Raw genomic sequence first — 21,727 nt, forward strand, 5'->3', positions numbered from 1 at the left:
CTACAAGGGAAGAAAGTGGAGCAGAGAAAAGGCAGGTGGCTCGCCCAAGGTCACACAGCTGGCTGACGTATCTTTTAGTCCAGAACCCACTCTTATGTTCTAGAAAATTCTAGTGTTCGTAACTGTAATAGCTCTACACACTGTTTCGTATTACTTGCTTGCCCTTTTGGTTTTGTCTCTGTTGGGACAGTAATTCTACAAGTCCCAGAGGATCTGGGAGAGTCGGGCACACAAGAGATAGTCAAGAAATAGCTGATGCTGGGGCACCTGTGTGGCTCAGTAGGTTGAGCGTCTGCGTTTGGTTCAGGTCATGATCCCAGGGTCCCGGAATCGAACCCAGCCGAGCAGGGAGCCTGCTTCTCCCTCTCCCTTTGCCCGCCTCCCCAACTCATGCTCGCTCTCTAATAAATAAAATCTTTTAAAAAAGAAAAAAGAAACAGCTGTTGCCGGCAAAAATCCCTGGGGTGGCTCTGTTTTTCTTGTACACTTCTGTAAGAGTTGGGGCAAATATCCTCCCACGTTCTAACTGGCTTGAAACTCCAAGTGGCCAAGGCCCACAACTACGGCAGGCCCTTTAGCCACTGTGCTAAGGACACAAAGTAAAGGGGAACCTGAGCAGCCACAAATGGCATCTTAGAGGGATGCCTGTAGACAAGACCAAGCTCCCTGCCTGGCCAGCCCAGACACCCATGATGGGTGGTTTCCGGGGACCAGAGAGGATCCAGCAGCTTTTTGGCCAGTCCCAGTCACATCTTCATTCCAGACCCACAGTCCTGGGTAGGAAGCAATCAGGATGGGTGACTTTCCGTCGTTCTTACCTACCCACCTGTCACTGTTAAGGCTGCCCCAATCCTTAGCAGGCCCGGGGGAAGCAGGAGGTGGTGGGGTACAGAGACCCAGCACATGTGGCAGCCCGTACCTGACTGCTTTCTTCTGCTGAGGCGACAGACAGGGCTCCCCACATAGAACAGCAGCACCAGAAACAGTGCCTGACAGAACCCGAGCCCGCTTAGTTCAATGACCCCCCCCACCCCCCCCCATCCTCCATGGAAACAAACAGAGAGGAGCCTGGTGAGGGGCATGTCATCATTTTAATGATGTAGATCTTTGGTGTTTCCCTCATTAGCAGTCAGACTATCCCCTCTCCTCCCACCACAATGTTTCTATGATGAGTTACAAACAGAAAAGAAATCACATTTTCATACTAAAAACAAAATAATCAGAGCCTTGATTTCTCCACTAGAAACTACACGTACAGTTCAAGATTCCACATGCAACACCTTAAGTCACAGACTGAGACCTCACACTCTGACCTGGAGTCTCATCCCCTACCCCAGCCTGGGGCTGGCTTTGGCCTGGGCTCACGTAATACTGCCACCCACAGGTGCTGCTCTGAGGGCCAGGGAGCGGGCAGGGGGAGAGGAGCTTGGTGGACAAGCCCCGGGGGCTGGCCAGCCTACACCCCCCACTCCTGAGTGAGGACCTGCCCACCGTCCCTTGACCCCATCCTGTATCAGGCGAGCAGGCTGCTCCCTTGGCTCCATGGTTGTTCCCCAACAGTAAGTGCAGGAAGTCCCTGTCCTCAGGAATCTGGGAGCCTGGCCTGACCCCTGGCTGTGGTCTCTGTGGGGTAAGATGATAAAGAGAGGCTGAAGCTCCGGAAGGCTCAGAGACAGAGGCGGTTCCTGGGGCCCAGGCTGCTCCTCCTGCTCTTGGGCTCCTAGCGGCCCCGCCCGTGCCACAGGGCCCAGGGCAAAGCCACCCCAGCGGCCACTGTCCCTGATGGTTTGGCCCCGATCTGGAAGACAGTTCACCCTTCTGGGGCTCTCTGCCCAGGGCTGAGTCTCTTCAGCCATGTTTCTAGGAGAAAGGGGGGTTCATGGCAGGGATACCCACTTCCTCCTCCATTCACACGGAGCACAGTAGTATGGCTCCCCTGGGCTCCAGATCCTGGAAGGTTCTAGTCCCGAGGCAAGCCCTGCCCATTCGACTGCCTCATACCCACTGCCTCTGACTTCACTCGACACCCCCCCCACCCTGCTCCTGTTCCCTGATGCAGCCCGCAGCTCTTCCGTGCATACAGTTCCCAGTCAGCTGTGAGGTCCGGTTTCTGCTCAGCGGTTCGAGGGGGAGCACCAGTGCACACATGAGTCTCTACCTGTTCCGTGGCTCCCTGCTGGGGCCTGCAGCTTCCCCCCGGCCGCTGCCACCGCCATCAGCAAGGTGATTGTTACTGGTCAGGTCGCAGTGCAGGGCTGGTCCTTCGGTGCCGGGAAGGGGGAGAGGGGCGGGGACCGGGGAGGAAGGTGGCAGGGGCGGCTGGGGCGGCTCCTGCCCGGGGGCACCAGGCTGGTCCCAGGAGGCTGTCCGGGGGCTCAAGCCCCGCTCTGCCAGCTGCCCGGGCTCCGGGAGCAGTCCCCGAGAGGCGGAGGGCCGGGGTGAGGCCGCGCGGGCGGCCACGGGCTCAGCGCCGGTCTGGGAGCCGCGGTGGATGCGGTGGCTGACGATGATGCTGTTGCCGAAGCCGCCCATGGAGGCCATGGTGGTGCTCTGCTCCCGCTGCACCACGGCCGTCATGCCCCCTTCCGCCATCAGCCGCTGGATCCTGCTGAGGGCGTCTTCCCCACTCGCACCGGACTCCAAGCCCTCGCCTGGAAGGTAGGGAGCACATGACAGAGAGGATTCACGGCTGACCGGGGCCACTGAGGCAGGCAGGCCACCGTGAGGAGGAGCTGAGGGATTCTCTGCCAAAAGCAGAAACGAGAAGAGTCCAACTCCCTCTTTCGGAGGATCAGAGACTTGAAAGCTAGACAAGATCCCCCAAATGGTCATAATTCCCATTTCTGTTCTACTGGTGGGGAAACTGAGGCTGGGGATGGCATGAGGTAGCCACTCAGCCAGTTAAGAGGCAGAGCTGGACCAGAAGGCGGGCACTGGGCACAAGTGGCGGGCTAGTCACTACATGAATGAAGGTGGCTGGGGTGGACGCAGAGGGCTTGCTTTGTCTGCCCTTTCCCTGGGTAACTGTGAGACCTGGCCGGGAGAGAGGGCGTGCTGCCTGGTGTGTGGAAAGAGAGGGTAAGCTACAGCGTGTGGCCCAAAGGCAAATAGCCTGCTCTGCGTCATTTTAAAGCTGTGCTGTCTTCCCTCGGTGTTGGTCTGTTTACTTCCCAAAAGCCCATGAGGAAGACTGAGTTTCTAACTGTTCCCTAGAAGGCATTCTGTCTCCTCTCTTCCCTCTTTCCGAAACCACCAGCTTTCCCAAGCTGTTTCCCATTTACTGTTCTCCTTGGGTTGGGCTGGATGCCTGATACCCTCATCCTTCCCTGGAGACAGCCAACTGCCCGGGCCTGAGGCTTCAGCCCACATCTCTAGGGAGGGAGAGAAGTTTCCGTTCCTTCCCCAAAGGCCTGGACATTCCCACTCCCCTTGTGGGGGAGCAGAGGAGGCTCTGGTTCAAATCCGTTCTGTGCTCACTAGCTGTGTGACCTTGGATGAGTCCCTTAACGTCCACCTTGCACAGTGGGCTGGGCCGAGGAAATGGGGTAATGGGCACGGTGGGCACTTGGCGACGGCTGTGGTGATTAACCTAGGGCCTGGGAGTGGGGCTCCGTCCTGAGGGACCCTCCCTCCACCTGTGCTCAGCCCCCTGGCTGACCCAAGCCTGTGGGCAACTACGATCAAGACCCCCCGGGGCTGCCAGGGCTGCCACTACCTATCAATTTATTTCCTTCGGCTACTTGCTGGCCAGTTTGGGATTTTGCAGATTTGGGGGCGCTGATGGTGAGGGTTTTTCTTTTTTTGGGCACTTATTGTCAACAGCTATTTTTGTAAGACTTTTTTTGCTCCCTCCCTGTCCAGTCCCTTTTCTCTGCTTGCCTTGTTAGAGCTGGATTTCCAGCCAGCCAGTTCCACAGCTTCGCGGTGGCTAAGGCCCCATTAGATCTTTCCCTCCTTGTTAGTGCATGGCAGCCTCACGCCATGGGTCTTCGTCAGATGCTTCTCTTCAGCACTAAGCAGTGGGGACTCGGCCTGAGCTTTCACTTACGTGCCCGCGGTTTGCGTTTCTCCCCTTTTCTCCCCATCAATGCTCCCCATCCTCCCCCAACCCCCTAAGGCGGCTGCCCTTCCCTGCTTCCCCCTCAGACAGCTCAGCGCCAACTCCCAGGACAAAAGAAAAGACTCTGAAGGGCTCTTAGCACTTCTCTCAGGGGGCAAAGCCTTCCAACAGTGGGGCAGAGGGTAAGAGGAAAGGTCACCCAGGGCCTCGGGGCCAGCACAGCTCCTATCCTGTGAGCCCAAAGGGCTGCCTGGGGAGGCCCCCTGGCGACCTCTCTGTGCTCACTGCCACCCCCACTGCTTTCCAAGAACTCTGTGCACTGAGGGCCTTCCCAGCTGGGTCTGGGATGTGTGGAGGGCTGGCCCAAGGCCTGCTGGCGTTGTCGCTCACCGTGCTGGGCTCTGTGCCTAGTGAACTATCAGCTCTTTTCACAAAGCTCACTTCCAGGGGCAGGACAGGGCTGCCTTGGGGCCCTAAGGGCGGTGCCACAGCCAGGTCCCCCGAAAGGTCCTGCTGCCCTTTCCCGCTGCACCCGTGGCTCTGGCCTTGGCCATGTCTCCACCACGACTGTGGATGTATTTCGTGACTGGGCTTCTTGCTTATCACTTCCCTTTCCACCCAGCCTCCACGCTGCTGCTATTACCGTTCTAATTAAGCTCAGATTCACTGAGTTCTAGTTAAGTCCCTAATCTGTTTAAAACCCAGAAGCTCTAAGGGCCCTCAAAGTTATCAAGATGCCTTAGCACGACATTTAAGGGCCCTCCGGTCAGGTCCTAGCCACTTCCCTGACCATCCTCCCTTCCTGCACCAATGATCTTACCAAAGCCAATGGGGCACTGCTGTGTGCCTGCCTGCCCCTACTCACACACACTGGGGACATCCTGGGAATGTCAAGGTCAATGTGAATACCACCCCTCCCACCTGGCCTTCTGTGGACCCCAGCTGGGAGTGGCTGCTCCCTCCCTGAGCCCTCGCAGTGCCCCACACCTCTGTGTGTGTCATCTGTGGCTGTGGTATGTCCCTCCTGGGCTGCAGGTCCCTGCAGGCCTCAGAGTAAGTCTTCTCTATCTTTGGGTCCGGTGGCTAATGCGTGGTCTTGCCCTTGGTGTCCATCTGTCACATGAACGTGTGGCTGAATGAAAGGGCTCCCAGGCTGACTCCAGGTGCTCCAGACTCAAGGTAGTCTGTGAAACCTGGTCACACGTCACCCTCTGCTGTGCGGGAAGTGCTTAAGTGTTTGTTCCCTTTCTGGGCTTGCTTTCGAAGGAGAAGACAATGCTCTCATCTCTCAAGCTGCTTCTCTCTGCGATACCTTTGGATTCCTGGTGCCTAACACAGTATCAGTCATGAAGTGCTCAAAAGAGACCAGACGGAAGTTAAGCTGTGCCCGTGGCCGGCTTCCTCATGGCTAGTGCACACAGCTGTGAGCTAAGCTTCTCTCTCGGGGACTCCAAGCCAAGGCTAAGAGCCACTGGAAGCAGCTAGCACATTCTGCAAGAAGAAAACACTGGAGCCTGAGGGAAAAGGCAGCTATGGCTGGGGATCCAAGCTACTAGCTCTAGGAGCAGTGGTGGCCACAGAGGTTAATTCTGCTGTCTCCTTCCCTAGCCAAAGCATTTCTTTTTGCCTTTGAAAAATGGGAAATTGAGTTAGTGTTGACAGGACATCTTTTCCTTGGCAAGTTCTAAGGTACTTTCTGAGTGCGAAGGCCAGGATGGGATCAGCAAGTTCCCATAATGCCCTGTAACTGCATTTAATTCTGGGGTTTTCGCTGCCCAGAAGAGGGAAGCCAGGCTGAGTGGAAGGGAAAGGAGGAGCTGCCCTTCCTGCCCTCGGGGGACCAGCTAGCCTTCCAGCCCCTCGCTTTCCACCTTTGCTGTTCCCTGGCCCCGGGCCCAGGCTACTGCAGCAGGGCTCTCATCTCCACCAGACAAGGAAAGGCCCAGGCAACCTTTCTCCAGCGGTCAGAGACAGACAGGAGGGAACACAGCCAAGCTCAGGGGTAGGCCTTTGCCTTCACTCAATCCATCCATTCCACAAACTTCCTGAGTGCCTACTGTATGCTGGGCAGGCACTGTATCAGTGTGGGGAGCAAAGAGCGAGCCCAGGGAACGCTCCCCTCCATTTCCAAGGGACAGGGTAGAGAAGCTTTGAAGGTGGACAAGCTAAAAAGCTGATAACTGGGGCGCCTGGGTGGCTCAGTTGGTTAAGCGACTGCCTTCAGCTCAGGTCATGATCTCAGGGTCCTGGGATCGAGCCCCGCTGATACCAGGCTCCCTGCTCGGCGGGAAGCCTGCTTCTCCCTCTGACCCTCCCCCTGCTTGTGTTCTCTCTCTTGCTGTCTCTCTCTCTCTGTCAATTAAATAATAAATAAATAAAATCTTTAAAAAGCTGACAACTTGCAAACTTCCCCCATGGAAGGCTCTTCCTGGAAGTCCTAGAAAGAGCTGAAGAGACTTTAATCCAATCTTTAGAGAGTCAGAAAATGAAGAATGGCCTGGAAACCCTTCTGTGCTGACTGACGGGGAAAGGGCTAAGGAAGGGACAGCCCCAGAACGTTAGTCAGGGCCGTCTCCCCCACTAATCCACCTGGGCCTCTGGTGTGTAGCGGTACAAGGCAGTACCCGCCCTGGCCCCACCTTCTAGCTAGGCCCAGGAAAAGGGTCAGCTAACTTCACTAAGGGTTTCCTCTACATGTTCCTGCAGCTGTGGCCATCAGTTTGCCAACACGGAGAGAGGAGCAGGGGTGAGAGTGGAGGCAGCGGTGTGCGGAGCTGCGACGCCTGCCTGCCGGATGGGGAAGGTGGGCCAGAGAGCCTGTCTGCACCCAAGGAGACTCTTGCTTCCCCAGTCCCCTGCCTTGCTACCAGAGTGGCAGGAGTGGCTGGTGGTGCAGTGGGGAAAGCACCTCAGAACAAGGCTCCTGGCGCCAGGAGAGATGAAGCTGGCCAGTGACATACCTCCCCACCACCCACACCTTTCCTCTTCTGTCTGCGTGAGGGGCTTTCTGAAAGGGACAGGGGCGCTGAGAAGGGCTGGGGTGCAGAGCTCCAGGCAAAGGTCACGGGGCCCCAGACCGACACAAGCGAGCTACCTGAGCCCACCCTGCCCGCACTCCAGCGCCGGACGGCTGTACCTGCCGCAGAGCGCCTCTGGCCTCTGAACAGCTCCGCCTCCGCCACCTGCTCTCCTCTGGGGTGAGGAGACACGATGGCAATGAGGTGCTGGCCTCTGGAACTGGCCACAACCAACAAAGAGTCATGGGCCTCAGATGGGGATGTGGCCTGGGCCCAAAAAATGGACTCAATTTTTAAAAAATCTCCGTTCACGGTGGTGAGAGGGACAGCACCCTGCGCGGGGCTCCAGGATGGAAAGCTGCTCCCTGGGAGACACAGGCAGATCTGTTACTCTGCTTCCCACACACCACAGCTCTTCCTTCTGTGGCCGTTTTTTGAGCAAATGGCTCAACACAGACCCAAAGCATGTGTGTCTGGCTGGAGGCTGCCTTGTCTGAAGCTCCGACCAGCAAGGGGGCTGGGGCAGGGGTAAGGAGAGTGACTGGGTGAGAACAGCCTGCTTAGCACAGCTGCCGACAGACTCCAAAGTGGCTCAAGCTCTACCACTGGGAAGTGCTAACTGGTTCTCAGAAGTGTGAGGCCAGCACAGAGCCAGGGCTGAAGCTGGCTGAGCCACACCTGAGGAAGGTGAAGGAAGGGGCTGCTGGTGCGCTGGCTGCAGCCAGAACGGCAAGGAGCCATGGGTGTAACCACGGCTCGACAATCTACCCTGTGGGCCAGCCCCGAAGCCCAGGCCCTGCGTGCTCGTCCCGGAACAAGAGCCTGCGGCACCGAGTCTCTCTCGCAGGCTCTTCCATATCTAGGCCACTTCCTGTGTGCTCTCTCTGGAAGAACAGCCTGGATCCTCCAAGTTTTACAGAAGAGGGCGGTCCGGGTATTGGTGGGAGCTGAGCAGAGCTGTACGAGCAGCTCAGCCTGCTGGGAACAGTGAGCCAGATCAGGGAAATGCTGTTCCTGCCTGAGGAGGCGCCTCACGCCACTGGGGGAGCGTTCCCAGGCAGGTAAGAGGATACTCCTTCGGAGAGGGGCGGGTCCTTTCTCAGCACCACCTGTCTCTGCGGAGGGACCAGGAGGGGTGAGAGGACCCCCAGTCGTAGTTCCCCTCTAGAATTATGTGACTCTTACCTTCCCCAGGACCCAAAGCCGCTGTCCCCGGCTCCTGTAGCTCCCTCTCTGTCTGTGTTTCGGCATTCTGCAGCTGAAGGGCCAGAGTCTGGGTGCCCTGAGATGTCACGGAGGTGGCAGGGTTCCGGGGCTGCAGCCCAATGGCGTTCATCAGACCCATGTCTCTGTCTGTCCTCCACGCAGCTCTGCTAGTTCTAGGGGGAGGGAGGCAGACGGAAGTCGGGCAGGGCTTGGGACAGCACGCCTCCCAGAGTCCCACCTGTTCCCCACCGACCCTCAGGGCACAGCCCCCTGGAGCAGAGCCCACAGGCTCCAAAGACAAGCCCTGTGCTCCCGCGGCTCCCTCCCGATTGCAGGTCATGCCTCTGGATCAGGCCAAGCTCTGGGACAATGAGAAGAGCCTAGAGAACCACCCAAGTCTGCAAACCAGCTAGTTCTGTCACTCCCTTCAACAGCGAGTGTCTTTCTGGGGAGGGAGAGGTGGCTGATCTTAAGACTTATTTACATTCAGGAAGCCACCCGCTGGCATCTGTGGGACAAAGGGTGAGCAGCAGCAGCAGCAGGACCTTTCCTCTTAGCTTTTCCCTCCCTCTAACTATATGCTGACAGGATTCCAGTTTAAATTCTTGGAATCTTCCCTGGCTCTCCACTTTGGAGGAAAAGCCCTTCTGGGCTCCTTCAGGGCCTTCCCGCAGCAGGCCCTTGAAGGCAGGCAGCACAAGCTGACCTGGGAGCAAGGCCCAGGCCCAAAGCTGGCAGCCCTCTTCCCTTGGGCATTTCCCCAGGCGCGCCGGCCCCTTGGGAGAGCTGGGGCTGGCAGCAGAGGGAGCCCAGGACTTCCGTGACAGACACCAGCCACTCCTTTCTAGCTGCTTCTGGGGACTGTTCCTCTAGCTGTGCCCTGTAATTCCTCTAGGAAGCAGCGATTGCCTAAGGTGTATTATTGACCCAGCACTTTTTGTGAGAATGTTCCAGTCTTCGTTAATAAATTAAGTGATAAGAGGGTCGGTACCAGGTACTCTCTGGCCCCTGGGGAGGGTTTGTCCCTGGGCTATAGCTCTGAGCAGCTTGGTCCCTGAGGCCCTGGTCACCTGCAGCATTGTCCACAGATTCTCCTTGGGCCACAAGCACACTTCTTGGGGACAGCATCCCTCCCTAGTGCTCTGTCTTCTCCCCTAACCCCAGTGTGCCCAGATACCATGGCCAGGATGGGAAAGGGCCACAGGATGTCCTAGTTTGTTCTCAATCAAGACTCTAAGAGCAGAGGTTTTGTTCTCTTCCTCAGCCATAGAATGCTTTTCTCAAATAAAACTGCAAAAGCTCAATGCATGAAGCAGATCAAAGAGGAGCTGCTGTGGCTGAGGAGAGGCACCCAGAGAGCCCAGAGCAGTACGAGGGCGCTGCTTGAGAGCCCATCCAAAACAGGAGGAAGGGACAGGCCTCCCTCCTGCAGCTGTGCCCTCCTCCTTCCCAAACTCACCCAGGCCTTTCACTGCTCCTGCTGCTGGAGTGGACCGTGAAGACAGTCTCGTTTAGCTGGTCCCAGTAGTACTCAACACCAGAGTTTAAGGCCCTGAAAATCAGTTGGGAAGGGTGGAGGAGAAAAGGTGGAGAGCATTAGAGAGAGAAGGGCCAGAACTCCTCCCACCTCCTGGGCTCTGTGGACTGTGGCCCAGCAGCCCTCTTCAGTCTCTCCTGGGGTGGAGCTGAGACCAGGACGCTCAGTACTGGAGCAATGTGGACGACTCTCCAACAGCCCAAATGCCTGTAGTGGTGGGTTTTTAGCCTCTTCCTTCCTCTGGACAATGCCTAACAAGCTCCTCCTTGGACCTGAGAGATAGCTAAAGAATAGCCACCCTATCTGTAGGCAGTGGGTTAAGTGTTCTTCAGACATAAAGAAAGGAGCTAAGATGGTAAATGAGAGGCTGGGGAGGCCCTGGAGAGACAGGGTGCCATAGGCAGCCCCACCTAAAGTCTGGGCTTCGTGCTCCGAAACCGAGAAAGCACAGGCTCTTGCCACTGGGTCTTCCCTGCTGCCATGGGGCAGGCAGGAAGGAAAATGAGGCACCTTACCATTCTTAGTTCTCCCACTGCCAACCCTGCCTTGCTTCCTCCTTTCCCTGTAATGGACCATTAAGCCGTTTCTTCTAATCTCCCACGGGCACCGCTACCAGAAGGGAAGCAGTGGCTTCTCATGTTTCTATAATGACCTACAAAGCCACCCCAGGCAGCAATCCTGTTACAGAGACTGCTTTGCTTTTAAGGATTCCTTCCTGGAAGAGGTGTTACCTAGCAGTCACTGTGGCTGAGGGTGGGGTGCGGGTGGTGAAGGTGGGGACACGAGATGGGGAAGAAGTGTCTGAGCCCATCAGAACTCTGGTGTCCCTGGGGCGTCTGGCTGGCTCAATCAGTAGAACATGGGACTCTTGATCTCGGGGTCATGAGTCTGAGGCCCACACTGAGCACAGACCTCACTTGAAAACAAAACAAGGGCACCTGGGTGGCTCAGTCGTTAAGCGTCTGCCTTCGGCTCAGGTCATGGTCCCAGGGTCCTGGGATCGAGCCCCGCATAGGGCTCCCTGCTCCGTGGGAAGCCTGCTTCTCCCTCTCCCACTCCCCCTGCTTGTGTTCCCTCTCTCGCTGCGTCTCTCTGTGTCAAATAAATAAATAAAATCTTAAAAAAAAAAACCACAAAAAACCCCAAAACAAAACTCTGGTGTCCCTCTGGAGACTGAAAGAGATACTCAAAACAGCCGGCTTGGCTCCTAAATGGAAGGGGGCATGCACACGTGCTTGAAGAACCATATTCCCCCCAATCCAAATATTGGAGGCCTATCCCCCAGTGTGACTGTAGCTGGAGAGAGGGTCTTTAGGAGGTAATTAAGGTTCAGTGAGGCCATAAGGGTGGGACTGGAATCCAAAAGGACTGTGGCTTTATAAGAAGAGTATAAAAGTGGGGTGCCTGGCTGGCTCAGTCAGTGGAACATGCAACTCTTGATCTTGAGGTTGAGCCCCATGTTGGGTGTAGAGATTATTTAAAAAAAAAATTTTTTTTTAAAGATTTTATTTATTTGACACAGAGAGAGACAGTGAGAGAGGGAACACAAGCAGGGGGAGTGGGAGAGGGAGAAGCAGGCTTCCCGCTGAGCAGGGAGCCCGATGCGGGGCTTGATCCCAGGATTCTGGGATCATGACCTGAGCTGAAGGCAGATGCTTAACGACTGAGCCACCCAGGTGCCCCTATTTAAAAATTCTATTTAAAAATAAAATCTAAGAAGAAGAAGAGTAAGAAAGAGATCTCTCGCTTTCTCCACCATGTGAGGACAGAGGAAGACAGCCCTCACCGGAACCCAACCCTGCTGGCTCCTCATCTCAGACTTCCAGCCTCCAGAACTGTGAGGAAATAAATTTCTGTTAAGATCCCCCAGTCTGTGGTGTTCTGTAATGACTGCTCGAGCTAAGACAAGCTCTGACAAAAGCCAACTTTTTAACCTAGAGGCTTCGGCCATCTTCCTTTAATGGCAGAACTTCTTCAACAAAGAGCAGAGAAATCAAAGCCAGTGGGTCATGAGGGAAAGGCCAGCTGTGGCGGGGGGGTGGGGGAGAGAGTGAAGTCAGGATTAGCCAGGACGGGCACCGGACAGGGCCTGGCTGACGAGGGACCACGTGTCAGGAGGGTGAAGGGGAACAGGGCTGTGAATTCGAGGTGAAGGGGAACAGGCCTAGGCCGGAACCCCTCATCTGTCTCTCGAGGGTCATGAAGATTCTGGGGACTGGACTTCACCTGAGAGCACACAAGCGCCTTTGGAGGGAAAGAGCCACAGCCAAGCACAGGTGCTCTTCCTTCCCTGTCTGGTCTAACCGCTCTTGGCTACGAAGGGCCCGCAGGCCTGTGGATTTGGTGTGATCTTCTTCAGACCATCCCTTTAAAAAGGAGCAGCTCCTTCCTCTTCAGAGCATTCGGCTATTTTTGTGGGTGTTGTCTGAGAAGAGCAGGGGCACTGCAGGGCACGGGAGAGAGGAGAGAACCTTCTACGACGTTAGAGGCAAAAGGCCAGAGGTCAACAGCAGAGGCCTCCAAAAACAAAGCCATCATTGCAGATTTTGCTGAGCAAATCCTGGCTGCATGAGACCCCATGTGAAGCCAGCTGCCAGGGAGCCTCTGATTTACAAACTTGTCAAGATTTATTGACAGGTGACAGTACCATCTGGGGCCCTGCCAAATCCTTCCTCTGTAATTCCTGCTAGCCAGGGCCGGTTAGCAACAACAAACTGTCCACACTAGACCTATGCTGAGCCATGCGCTGCATGACCAGGAACCTTCCTTCCAGTCTCAGAAGACAGGCCACCTGAAGGCCCACTCTCTGGGCTGGGACTGTCAGCATGATGCTGACGATCAAAGGGTCCCCTCAAACACTTTCCATCTGGCAGCATGCAGTGTCAGCTCAGAGCTGCAGATTCGGGACATTCAGTGATGGGGTCGACGGCCAAGCAGAACGAGACAACGGAGTCTGGCAGATGTGCTGCTCCCGCCCCCACCCCCCATCCTTTCTGCCCCCCACCAACAGGTCTACTAGAGCCCTGACCTGTTGTTCTACTTTCTGTGGTCAGAGCAGCTTGACTACAACAAGCTCATGTTTTTGAAAGTCTGGTTAAAATTCCAGGTACTGGACCAAGGATCAGAATTGAAGACACCCTCTCTGGCGACTGAAACTCTTAGCCTTCAATACCCAGTATCACCGATTTCTATCTACAAGCTGAAGAATGCTCCCAACCATCTCTTTTCTCCTTGGGTCTTAGTAAGGATCAATGAGTCACTGCTGGCTCCGGGTTCTTCCTGAAAGCCAGGCAAAGACACAAAGGGCTGAGGAAGCACGGGAAGGCCGAGCAGGGTCAGCCTTTTCAAAGGGACTTACTTCCACTTTACCCGAGGCTTCCTTCAGCACCATCTGTAAGCTGTGCTTCTGGGCTGGGCTCAGTGACTCCCTCACAGCTGGGACCTTCTGGGGCTCCCTGAACTTAGCTAGGAGCTGCCCTAGCTTCCTCAGTGGTGACCACGCTCTCATGCAGATTATGGCTCTGATCTTCTCACCTTTTTTTTTTAAGATTTTATTTTTAAGGAATCTCTACACCCAACGTGGGGCTCGAATTCACAGCCCTGAGATCAAGAGCTGCATGCTCCACTGACTCAGCCAGGCAGGCGCCCCTGAACTTCTCCACTTCTAGGGAATATTTCCTTTGAGAACATTCTTCTTTCATCTATCACTTACATGCTGTCTATTTGGAAGAAGGACGGGCATTTATCCCCGCTACCCCTGCAATGTGGGAAAGAGTTGGCACCTGGCTCTTGTGGGACGGCCGGAAAGATGAAGTCTCTGTGGCTCCCCTTTTGATTCAGGGGTGTGCCTTTCTCTTCCTTGGTCAGTGATGCTTGACTGCAATCACTGTTTACAGCGGTAGCTTCCTCTTAAGGGACAGAGCTGGGGCCTTGTCAGGGGTGCCACACTCAGCCAGGGGGCCAGATGCCCCACAGTCCTGGCCTAGTTTCTTCTGGCATGAGTCCCTCAATTCTGTCTTCAGAGCTGACTCTGAGAAGCAGTGGTCTTCCCAGCAACACCTCCCCCCCATTTGTAGGGCTGATCTATGAAGCCGGAAGTGAGCAAGCACCCCCTCACATCAATCTGGTACTTCACACCCACTATGGTTATTGGTGGGGGTGTTGGCTGGCCTGGCAGTCAGCCAGAGGCACAGCAGCAGCTTGGGAGGAGTGGCGGCGGGGGGGGGGGGGGGGGGAGGGAGGGAGGAGCAAAGCAAAGGAGAAGGGAGGGCCTCACTGCTAGGAAGGGTGGGGTGACCGGGCTACCAGCCACCCTAATGGCTTCGCACAGGGGCTACAGGGCCAGTGTTCGTCTCCTCACCTGTCATCAGAATGTGGTTCCCTAGAGCGATGGGAGTATTTCCTGAGGCCCTTCTTCTACTGTCAGTGGGATTTTAGTACCACCAAGAGATGCCCAAGGGGCTTGTGACCTCTGTCTGTGCTTGGAGAGAGTGCAGAGGCTAAGACAATGGAAGAGAAATCAAGAGGCAGAGAGCAGGAAGCGGGGTGCAGCTGCCAGTGTCGGCGGATGAGGGCAGACAACCACCTGTTCTGGGGGGAGGGCTGTAACCCCGGCCAGCCGGCTGCTGTGCCCTCGGGAACAGCCGTGCCAGAGCTCTGTCACCAGGGGAAGGGCGATGAGCCTCAGGCCAGCTGCCTACCGGAGAGACAACGACACTGAGCTCCTACCGTCCTATTCATTTGTTCTCCTTGTTCTAGGCCAGGGACCAACCACAGACTGTTCAAAAGATGTGAACATTCTCGCTTCTCCTCTCTCACTTCCCTCCGTGTCAATCACCTGACCCACTTCAATGCCTCAACGTGATCTAGAGCTGCATGCTTTACCTGAGGTCTTAAGAGAGCAATGAAATTACATGGGTGTTCTTGTGGTATATTTTTCTGTGGAAGACGTACATGGTTTCCATCAGAATTTTAAAGTTATTCATGATAGAAAAAAGGTTTAAATATCAGCTGTCGGAAAGAACTCGGAACCAGAAAGTCAGGAAGCCTTATTCTGTCACTGATGTATCTGCCGGGAGGCCTGGGCTGAGTCTGCCCGTCTTTACCTGAATAGTGCTCCATCTTCCCTGCCTGAAGCCAAATCCCACAGATACAAAGGAGACTGAGAAGCGGAGAAGCTGTGAACAACTTAGGACAAAGTCATGTCTGTCTTAATTTACATGGTTCCCTCAAATATGCAGCCCTAGATTTGGGGCATTTGCCAGAATGACCCAAGAATTCAGGAGAAACAGCAACCCCACACAGGCAGGCCAAGCTAGCTCTCTCTCGGGCCAACACAACTTGGTCTGCGGTGGGCCACTGTTCGTGGTGTCGACTGCTAGTGCCCCCTTGCTCGGGGAAGGGGCCTGAGTTCCTGCAGCTACACTCCTCAGGCAGTCCAGGATGGCTCCAGCCTGCTGACGCTGGATGTCGCAGACGACATATGGAGAGACAAGAGAGAAGAGAGGCCAAAGCCAGCTTCATGTTTGGCTGAGGTGTCTGTGACTCACACCAAGTGCGGAGGCCGGGGTTTCAGACATAAAAGCCTTGGGGGACCACGACGAACTGGAGGTAGAGATCCTGCCTCTGTCGGAGCAGGTCACTTTTACAAGGGAAGGGGCTGGGAGCCTGGCTGGGACAAAGGTTTAGTGGCTGGAGCTACACACAAGACAATGTTGAGGAAGGATGTCTTGGAGAAACAGGGAAAGAAAGGCCCGTAACTACAGTGTTGGTTAAGAATAAAATTATGGTCCAGAATTCTGTGCCAGTTTTGGAAAAGATGCCTATCAGAGTCCTCTTATGAACTCCTAAGAGGGTGAGATAAGATAATCAGTCTCATGTGCTTTGGAGAAAAAGAAAGAGCTCAGAGCAGACTGATCCCAGGACTATGGTCAGGCCAGGAGGAGGGCAGAAACGGCCAGCGCCAGGACAAACAGCGGCACAGTCATCAAGGAGGCCGGTTCGGTTCTGGAAAGGCACGAGCAGCTAGCGAGAGGGGCCCTCTGGACACAGAGCCTGAGGAGAGTGCAGCTGGCAGAACCGTGGTCGCAGACAGCAGCCTCTCTTTGGGAGAGGCTCCAAAAATGCAGGATAGAATGAAAGAGCTGCCCTTAGAATCGGGTTCCTTTCTCCTGAGCCACTGACCTAGCTCAGCTGAGAAGGGCTCAATCACCTACCAGGCACAAGAACTGACCCAAATACACACCCTAGGAAAAATCACCAAAGGCCCTATCAAAAGGCAACGCAGACACTTCCAATAGCCAGAGACCCTACCAGAGCAGTCACGCCATGCTCTGTGATCCGCAGAACACCCCTGGAGAAGACTCTGCGCCAAGTGAAGGACAGCATTAGGACGGCGTGGAGGCAGAAGTGGCATTTAGTCGGCTGGAACCCTGCGGCGGCCCACGCAGCAATCAGCCTGATCTGCACTGAAGCACAGAGCTTCACGCGCCCCACCTGGCTGGGTCTGGAAATTGATGACAGACCTGGCTAACTCCCAGGGTCTCAAGTGAAAGAACAGACCTCTATCCTCCACAACACCAGGGGAAGGGGAAGGGGTGTCATCAGGACCCAGGACAGAAGTGTCCCCTCCTACCCCCTACTTCAAGACCAGGTAACAAGCATTTTGATTTTAAATGGAGCTTTTCAATTTGCCTTCACTGTTATGAAGCACCAAGCAGAAAGGAAAACAGGCAGGACACAGAGCCAGGCTGCTAGAGATCAGTGGCCTGACAAATTAGGGCTTTAACAGTACTCTATTTCCAATTTTATTTATGTCTGTGGCATTTACACAAACCTAAGACCACCTGTTGAATTTTTCAAAAGGCGTTTAGAAAAGGATCTTTGATATCTATGCTTTTGCCTGCAGGGAAACTTTATCAATAGGTAACCAGAGAACAAGAGAAAACAAAGGAAAAAAATACTGCCTTAGATTTAAGAAGACAATAATAACTAAACCAGTCTTTTGAAGATTTCTGGGACAGAGAGCTAACCCTAGCAACCCTAAGTGAAAAGGACCCTTTACGGAGTGATGCAGAGAATGAGGCAGGCTCTAGCAGAATTTCGATTTCCCATCTACAAGACCCCACCTCACGGCCAGACCCATAGATGATGCCGATTATTCCCGTCCTCAGCCTGGATGACCCCCTCCCGCCCACACTGCCGCCCACCCTAGGCCACTCACTCTGGTCGGCAGATCACCAGGTCTCCTTTGTTGGTACCATAGGCCAGGCCAAGCCCTGGCTCGGGCAGCCAACGGGCAGAGTTGATGCTGACATGTCTCCGCTGGTCGGCAGGCATGGGGTAAAGGACGTTGAAAACTCTCTGGGTGGGGGAGAAAAGAGGGAAGAAAAGAGAATTCGAGGAGAAAAATTTGTTACCAAGAATAACAAAGTCCCTTCTATGGCCAGAAGCAAGTCAACCACAGGGAGGAAAGAAGGCCTCTTACACATACAGGCAAACTTGGGGTAGCAGGGGGAGGAGGCTGGGGCCCTCTTACTTCAGGAGGAAGGCTAGAACTCTCTCGAGCAAGACTAGGGCACACTTGGGCTTTTCTGCAGGAAGCTTGTGCTCTCCTTACAGCCTTTTAGCTCCTTTCATTTCATGGCTTTAAGGCAGCCCCCTGGAAAGGCAGTCAGAACTCTGTTCACCAGGAAGGCCTGCCCCTAACTTTCCCCTGACCAGACAGACCAGTGAGAGCCAAGCTCAACTGGGAGTCCCGTTACCATGGCAATCACAGCTCTCACAGCAATGGGGAACTGAAGGTGATAGGGGGGCGGGAGGGGGTGATAACACCAGAGAACATTCTTAATTCATCTAATTAAAAGCAATGTTAAAACTGCTATTGTTAAGGAAACCTAAAAGGTGCACTAAGATGTAGGAAGCAGGGGAGAGGGGGATCTTGAACCAGGTATGTGATCTCTTTCTAGCTTATATAAATCACCATTAAATAGATCGTTTCCATTTCTCCAAGGGAGAGAGTCCCCTTCAATAGTCTGCTTGTTGCCAAAGCTGCCATTTTCTCAGGAGACAGCTTAGCTGTGGCTAGGGTTTGGACCGGAGGTGAAAGAAAACCTCCGATCTCTCTGGCCACTGAGCTGCACAATATTCCACAGCAACTTTAGTCAGAGACAGGGGCAGGGCAGTGGGAGAATGAAGGATGCGGACTTTCTTTCGAGTTAGAAAGCCCTGGGTTGGAGTCCTGACACCACTTCTCTAGAATAGTGACATCTCCAGATCTCAGTTTAAAAAGAGACAGCACTTGGGGTGCCTGAGTGGCTCAGTCAGTTAAGCATCTGACTCTTGATCTCAGCTCCAGGTCATGAGTTCAAGCCCCACACGGGGCTCCACGCTGGGCAGGGAGCCTACTTTAAAAAGAGAGAGAGAGAGACAGCACCAACAGCCAAGTGACTGGAGAGATGAAAAGACATGTGTAGAAAACGCCTGGCACAGTGCAAACTCATTGCTTAAAAGCTGTTGCTATTATTACCAGGAATCTGCATCTGGGGCTTCAAAAAAGGTCATTAGGGTCTATGAAAAGGATAAAGCCAAGAAATAAGCTGGAGTTTTAGTCAATGTTTTCCCTTTTAGCCTCTTCAGGCTTTAATCTATAAAACAGGGATGAACTACATCTGCCTTTCCCTACTCCCTGATGGAGGGAAAAAAATGGGGAGACCAAACGAGATGTGGTTTAGAAAGTAATATTCAAAAATGAATTTAGGGTGGTACAATAATTACTACTTTTCAGATTATCTGGATGAGAGATTTAAAATTAAAAAAAAATGGGGCGCCTGGGCGGCTGAGTCGTTAAGCATCTGCCTTCGGCTCAGGTCATGATCCCAGGGTCCTGGGATCGAGCCCCGCATTGGGCTCCCTGCTCAGCGGGAAGCCTGCTCTCCCTCTCCCATTCCCCCGGCTTGTGTTCCTGCTCTATCTCTCTGTGAAATAAATAAATAAAATCTTAAAAAAAAAATTACAAAGTTTAAAATAAATAAATAAATAAAATTTAAAAAAAAAGGAAAGAAAGGATGTAAAAACTGAGCTAAGGGTCCATTGCACGTACACAAATGAAGTGATAAGCCCTGGATATGGGAACGCTTGTTCATGTGCCTTGGGCATCTACCTGAAAGGCCTTCCCCGGGACAGGCTCTAGAACGGAGTGGAGAGCAAGCAGCATGAGTTCTCAACATCCTGACACCCACACAGAGAAGCCTGTTGTGACGATTTCCCAGGCTTTGTGGTGCTGAGAAATGTGCCTGGGCAGCCGGTGGCACGCGCCAGAACGGCCCTGCGCCGGTCCGGAAGTTGGATGGGTCTCTTACAGATAAAGAACTGGCTCTCTTTTGAGGCATAAGACTGCCCCACGGCTGCCGCTTTAAGAACCTCCCTTGTCCTCCCCTTTCTGTAACTCCAAATGTAAGAATGAGCAAGAATCTTTGGTCTAACTGAGGAGACTACTGAAAAAGAGCCCAATGGAGTTTATGAATATCTAAACTGGTCATGTAGGAACGTGGTTGCTTGAACTTTGGATCGTCTCTTCCTTGCACATATGAATCTGGCAGGCACCTCCAACTAACCTCCACTACTACTCTCTTCCAGCCTCGATGGCCGACTCTCCATGAAGATGGCAGCCCCTGCCTTGCTCTGCGCACCTCATCAACCCTTTTCCTTCACATCAGGGGCTGGGCTGTGGTGCCTTTACGCTTTCTCACAGAGGTTTTCCTTCCCAGAAATCAATGGTTTCTGTCCCCCCAATAGGTCAGATGGTTAAATATGAGCTGACATATACACTCAGAGGACAAAGTGGCTGGGGATCTAACCAGTGTGACTAGGATCACTGACTGTTTAATCTTCCTTCGCCCCAAGGGTCGGTGGCATGAGTGAGGGGACACCCAGGGTTAAGGAGGGATGTGTGTTAATCTCAGTGGGTTGGACGAGGGGAGCTTTGGTCTTGGCCTGTGGCGGCCCTACAAAGCTTCACAAAGGAGTCTCACCTAAAGTCATGATGATTCATAACTTCAGGGAGCTGGGCAGAGAAAGTAGCCATGCAAGAAGGGGGATAATAAGGTTAGTAAAATAGATGCTTTAAGGTTGTGCCAAGGTTTTTGATGGGAGGTCTCAAAGAAAAGCTAAGAGAACTCTTCTAGAAATGTTCCAGACCAGTAAAGAAGCAAACAAGCCTCTCACATGTCACGTATTTACCTTTTATAGTTGCTGTAGAGGAAATAAGCAAATATTATCAATTGGCTTCTAAGTACAGGAAGCTACTTTAGAGACAAAACCCTCAAGAGACCAGTACGATGGATGACCAAGCTCAGGTGAGACAAGGTCAGATGGACAGGGGAGAGGTCATTAAAGGTTGAGACCCCCAGACCCTGCTGCACAGATATTCACAACCTCCATGACTATAGTAGTCATGGGGCATCGATCTGTCCTCGGACTATGGCAGTCTCCCTCTGTCAAGTCCTTAAACACTGTTGAAAGGGCAACTCCCAAGTGCCCATCTCCTCCTATGTTTGGGTATTAAGACTAAATCCTGCTTTGTGGCAGGAAGCCAGAAAATGCCACGTGAGGATCAGCAGCCTCCAGGACTCCTGATAAGCACTTGCTTGCTTATCACACTCTAATGTGGGGGTGGGAAGGAGGGAGAGGAGAGCAAAACATACAGGGGGTGGGTAATGAGAGCACAGAGGATGCCGGATGGGCAGGACTCTGCTTTACAGTCCTGAAGACGCCATCCAGTCCAATACTCCTGATTTCACACATGCCTGAAACTCAAGGAGCCCAGAGGAAGGAGAACCTGGCCCATTTTCAGAACCACCCCGAGATGTAGTTCCCACTCCATTCTCTGGCTGGAGCTCTCAAAGCACCTCACCGAGGGGGGTATATGCCTCACAATTAGTCAGTCCTAGCGACAAGAAGAGTATCTGCTCAAGAAGTTTCCCAATGTGGACAGGAGGTTCGGTAGCTCTGGCTACTCCCACACCATTTAGGGTTTCAGCCAGCAGTCTTTCCAACCCAGTGACTCAGGGAGCAGTCTCCTCCCAGATGCCAGTGGGGACCAGCCCTGGCTCTGTAAACTCAAGGTTCATCGGCACTGACAAGAAAGAAGATCTGAAACAGTGTTAAGGGACAGCTCTGGCCTTCCTTAAAGGCACCCCAAATATATCTAACACTCGTCCAGGACAAAACTAGGTGGCCTGCCAAAAATCCCTCTCTCCCTTCTTCCCCATGAAGCTGTACCACCAAATTCCATGACACTGGAGGAGGATTATCAGGACATGGGGACCCTCTGTGGGCCTGGATGGAAAACCCCGCTGCTGATTCATGTTGGCAGAGTCCTGGTTTTACCTGTCTCAGCTACAGCTGCTTCCTGGTAGATGACAAATGCTGAGAGCAACCCCCCTCCCCAAGCAGACTGTTCTCATTTCTGTCTAACATCCATGAAGGGAACTGGAATCAATATGCTAGAAGGAGACTCAGTGCAGTCTCAGCACGTCACCAGGGAATGAGTCAGGTCGCCAAGATCTTTACGGTTCCAAGGGAGTGGGAGAAGATAATGATTCTTCCACTTCTGGGGTCCAAGACCATCTCTCGTACCCCTTGCCCTTCCATCCCTCAAACTCTAAGAGCAAGTAGGAGCAAAAAGAAAACAGCTTCCAGATCACAACTAAAGAGGTCTTGTTTCTTGTTCAGAGGTGGACAGGAAAAGAATGAGAGGCGACCAGAGTTGCTCACGGGGAAACCTTCCCCTCCACCCTCTTAAAATTTAAAGGTAAAATGTATTGCTGCCCTCAACAAGATGTTTTCTTTCCAGCTGCATATCAATAAAGCTCAGACCATTAGTCCAAGCAGCAAATGGCACTGTTC

General features: G+C 53.6%; 1 protein-coding gene across 10 annotated transcripts in view; it reads right to left on the reverse strand.

Annotated features, from left to right (window-relative positions):
• Window positions 1–1,069: 1,069 nt before the first annotated feature.
• The window catches only part of AMBRA1 (autophagy and beclin 1 regulator 1), a 171,896-nt gene continuing 151,238 nt past the window's right edge, over window positions 1,070–21,727 (reverse strand). For 8 of the 10 annotated variants that reach the window (XM_027581228.1, XM_027581238.1, XM_027581229.1 and 5 more), the window contains 4 exons: window positions 17,043–17,182; window positions 9,743–9,835; window positions 8,263–8,456; window positions 2,155–2,651 (listed from right to left, as the gene is read on the reverse strand). In XM_027581228.1, the coding sequence (XP_027437029.1) occupies window positions 2,155–2,651; window positions 8,263–8,456; window positions 9,743–9,835; window positions 17,043–17,182 (924 nt within the window). Of the gene's footprint in view, window positions 2,652–8,262; window positions 8,457–9,742; window positions 9,836–17,042; window positions 17,183–21,727 lie in introns of all 10 variants that reach the window. The other 2 variants (XM_027581235.1, XM_027581232.1) reach the window with 2 other exon arrangements.

Source organism: Zalophus californianus, chromosome 11 (assembly GCF_009762305.2).
Source record: "Zalophus californianus isolate mZalCal1 chromosome 11, mZalCal1.pri.v2, whole genome shotgun sequence".
Classification (NCBI taxonomy): domain Eukaryota; kingdom Metazoa; phylum Chordata; class Mammalia; order Carnivora; family Otariidae; genus Zalophus; species Zalophus californianus.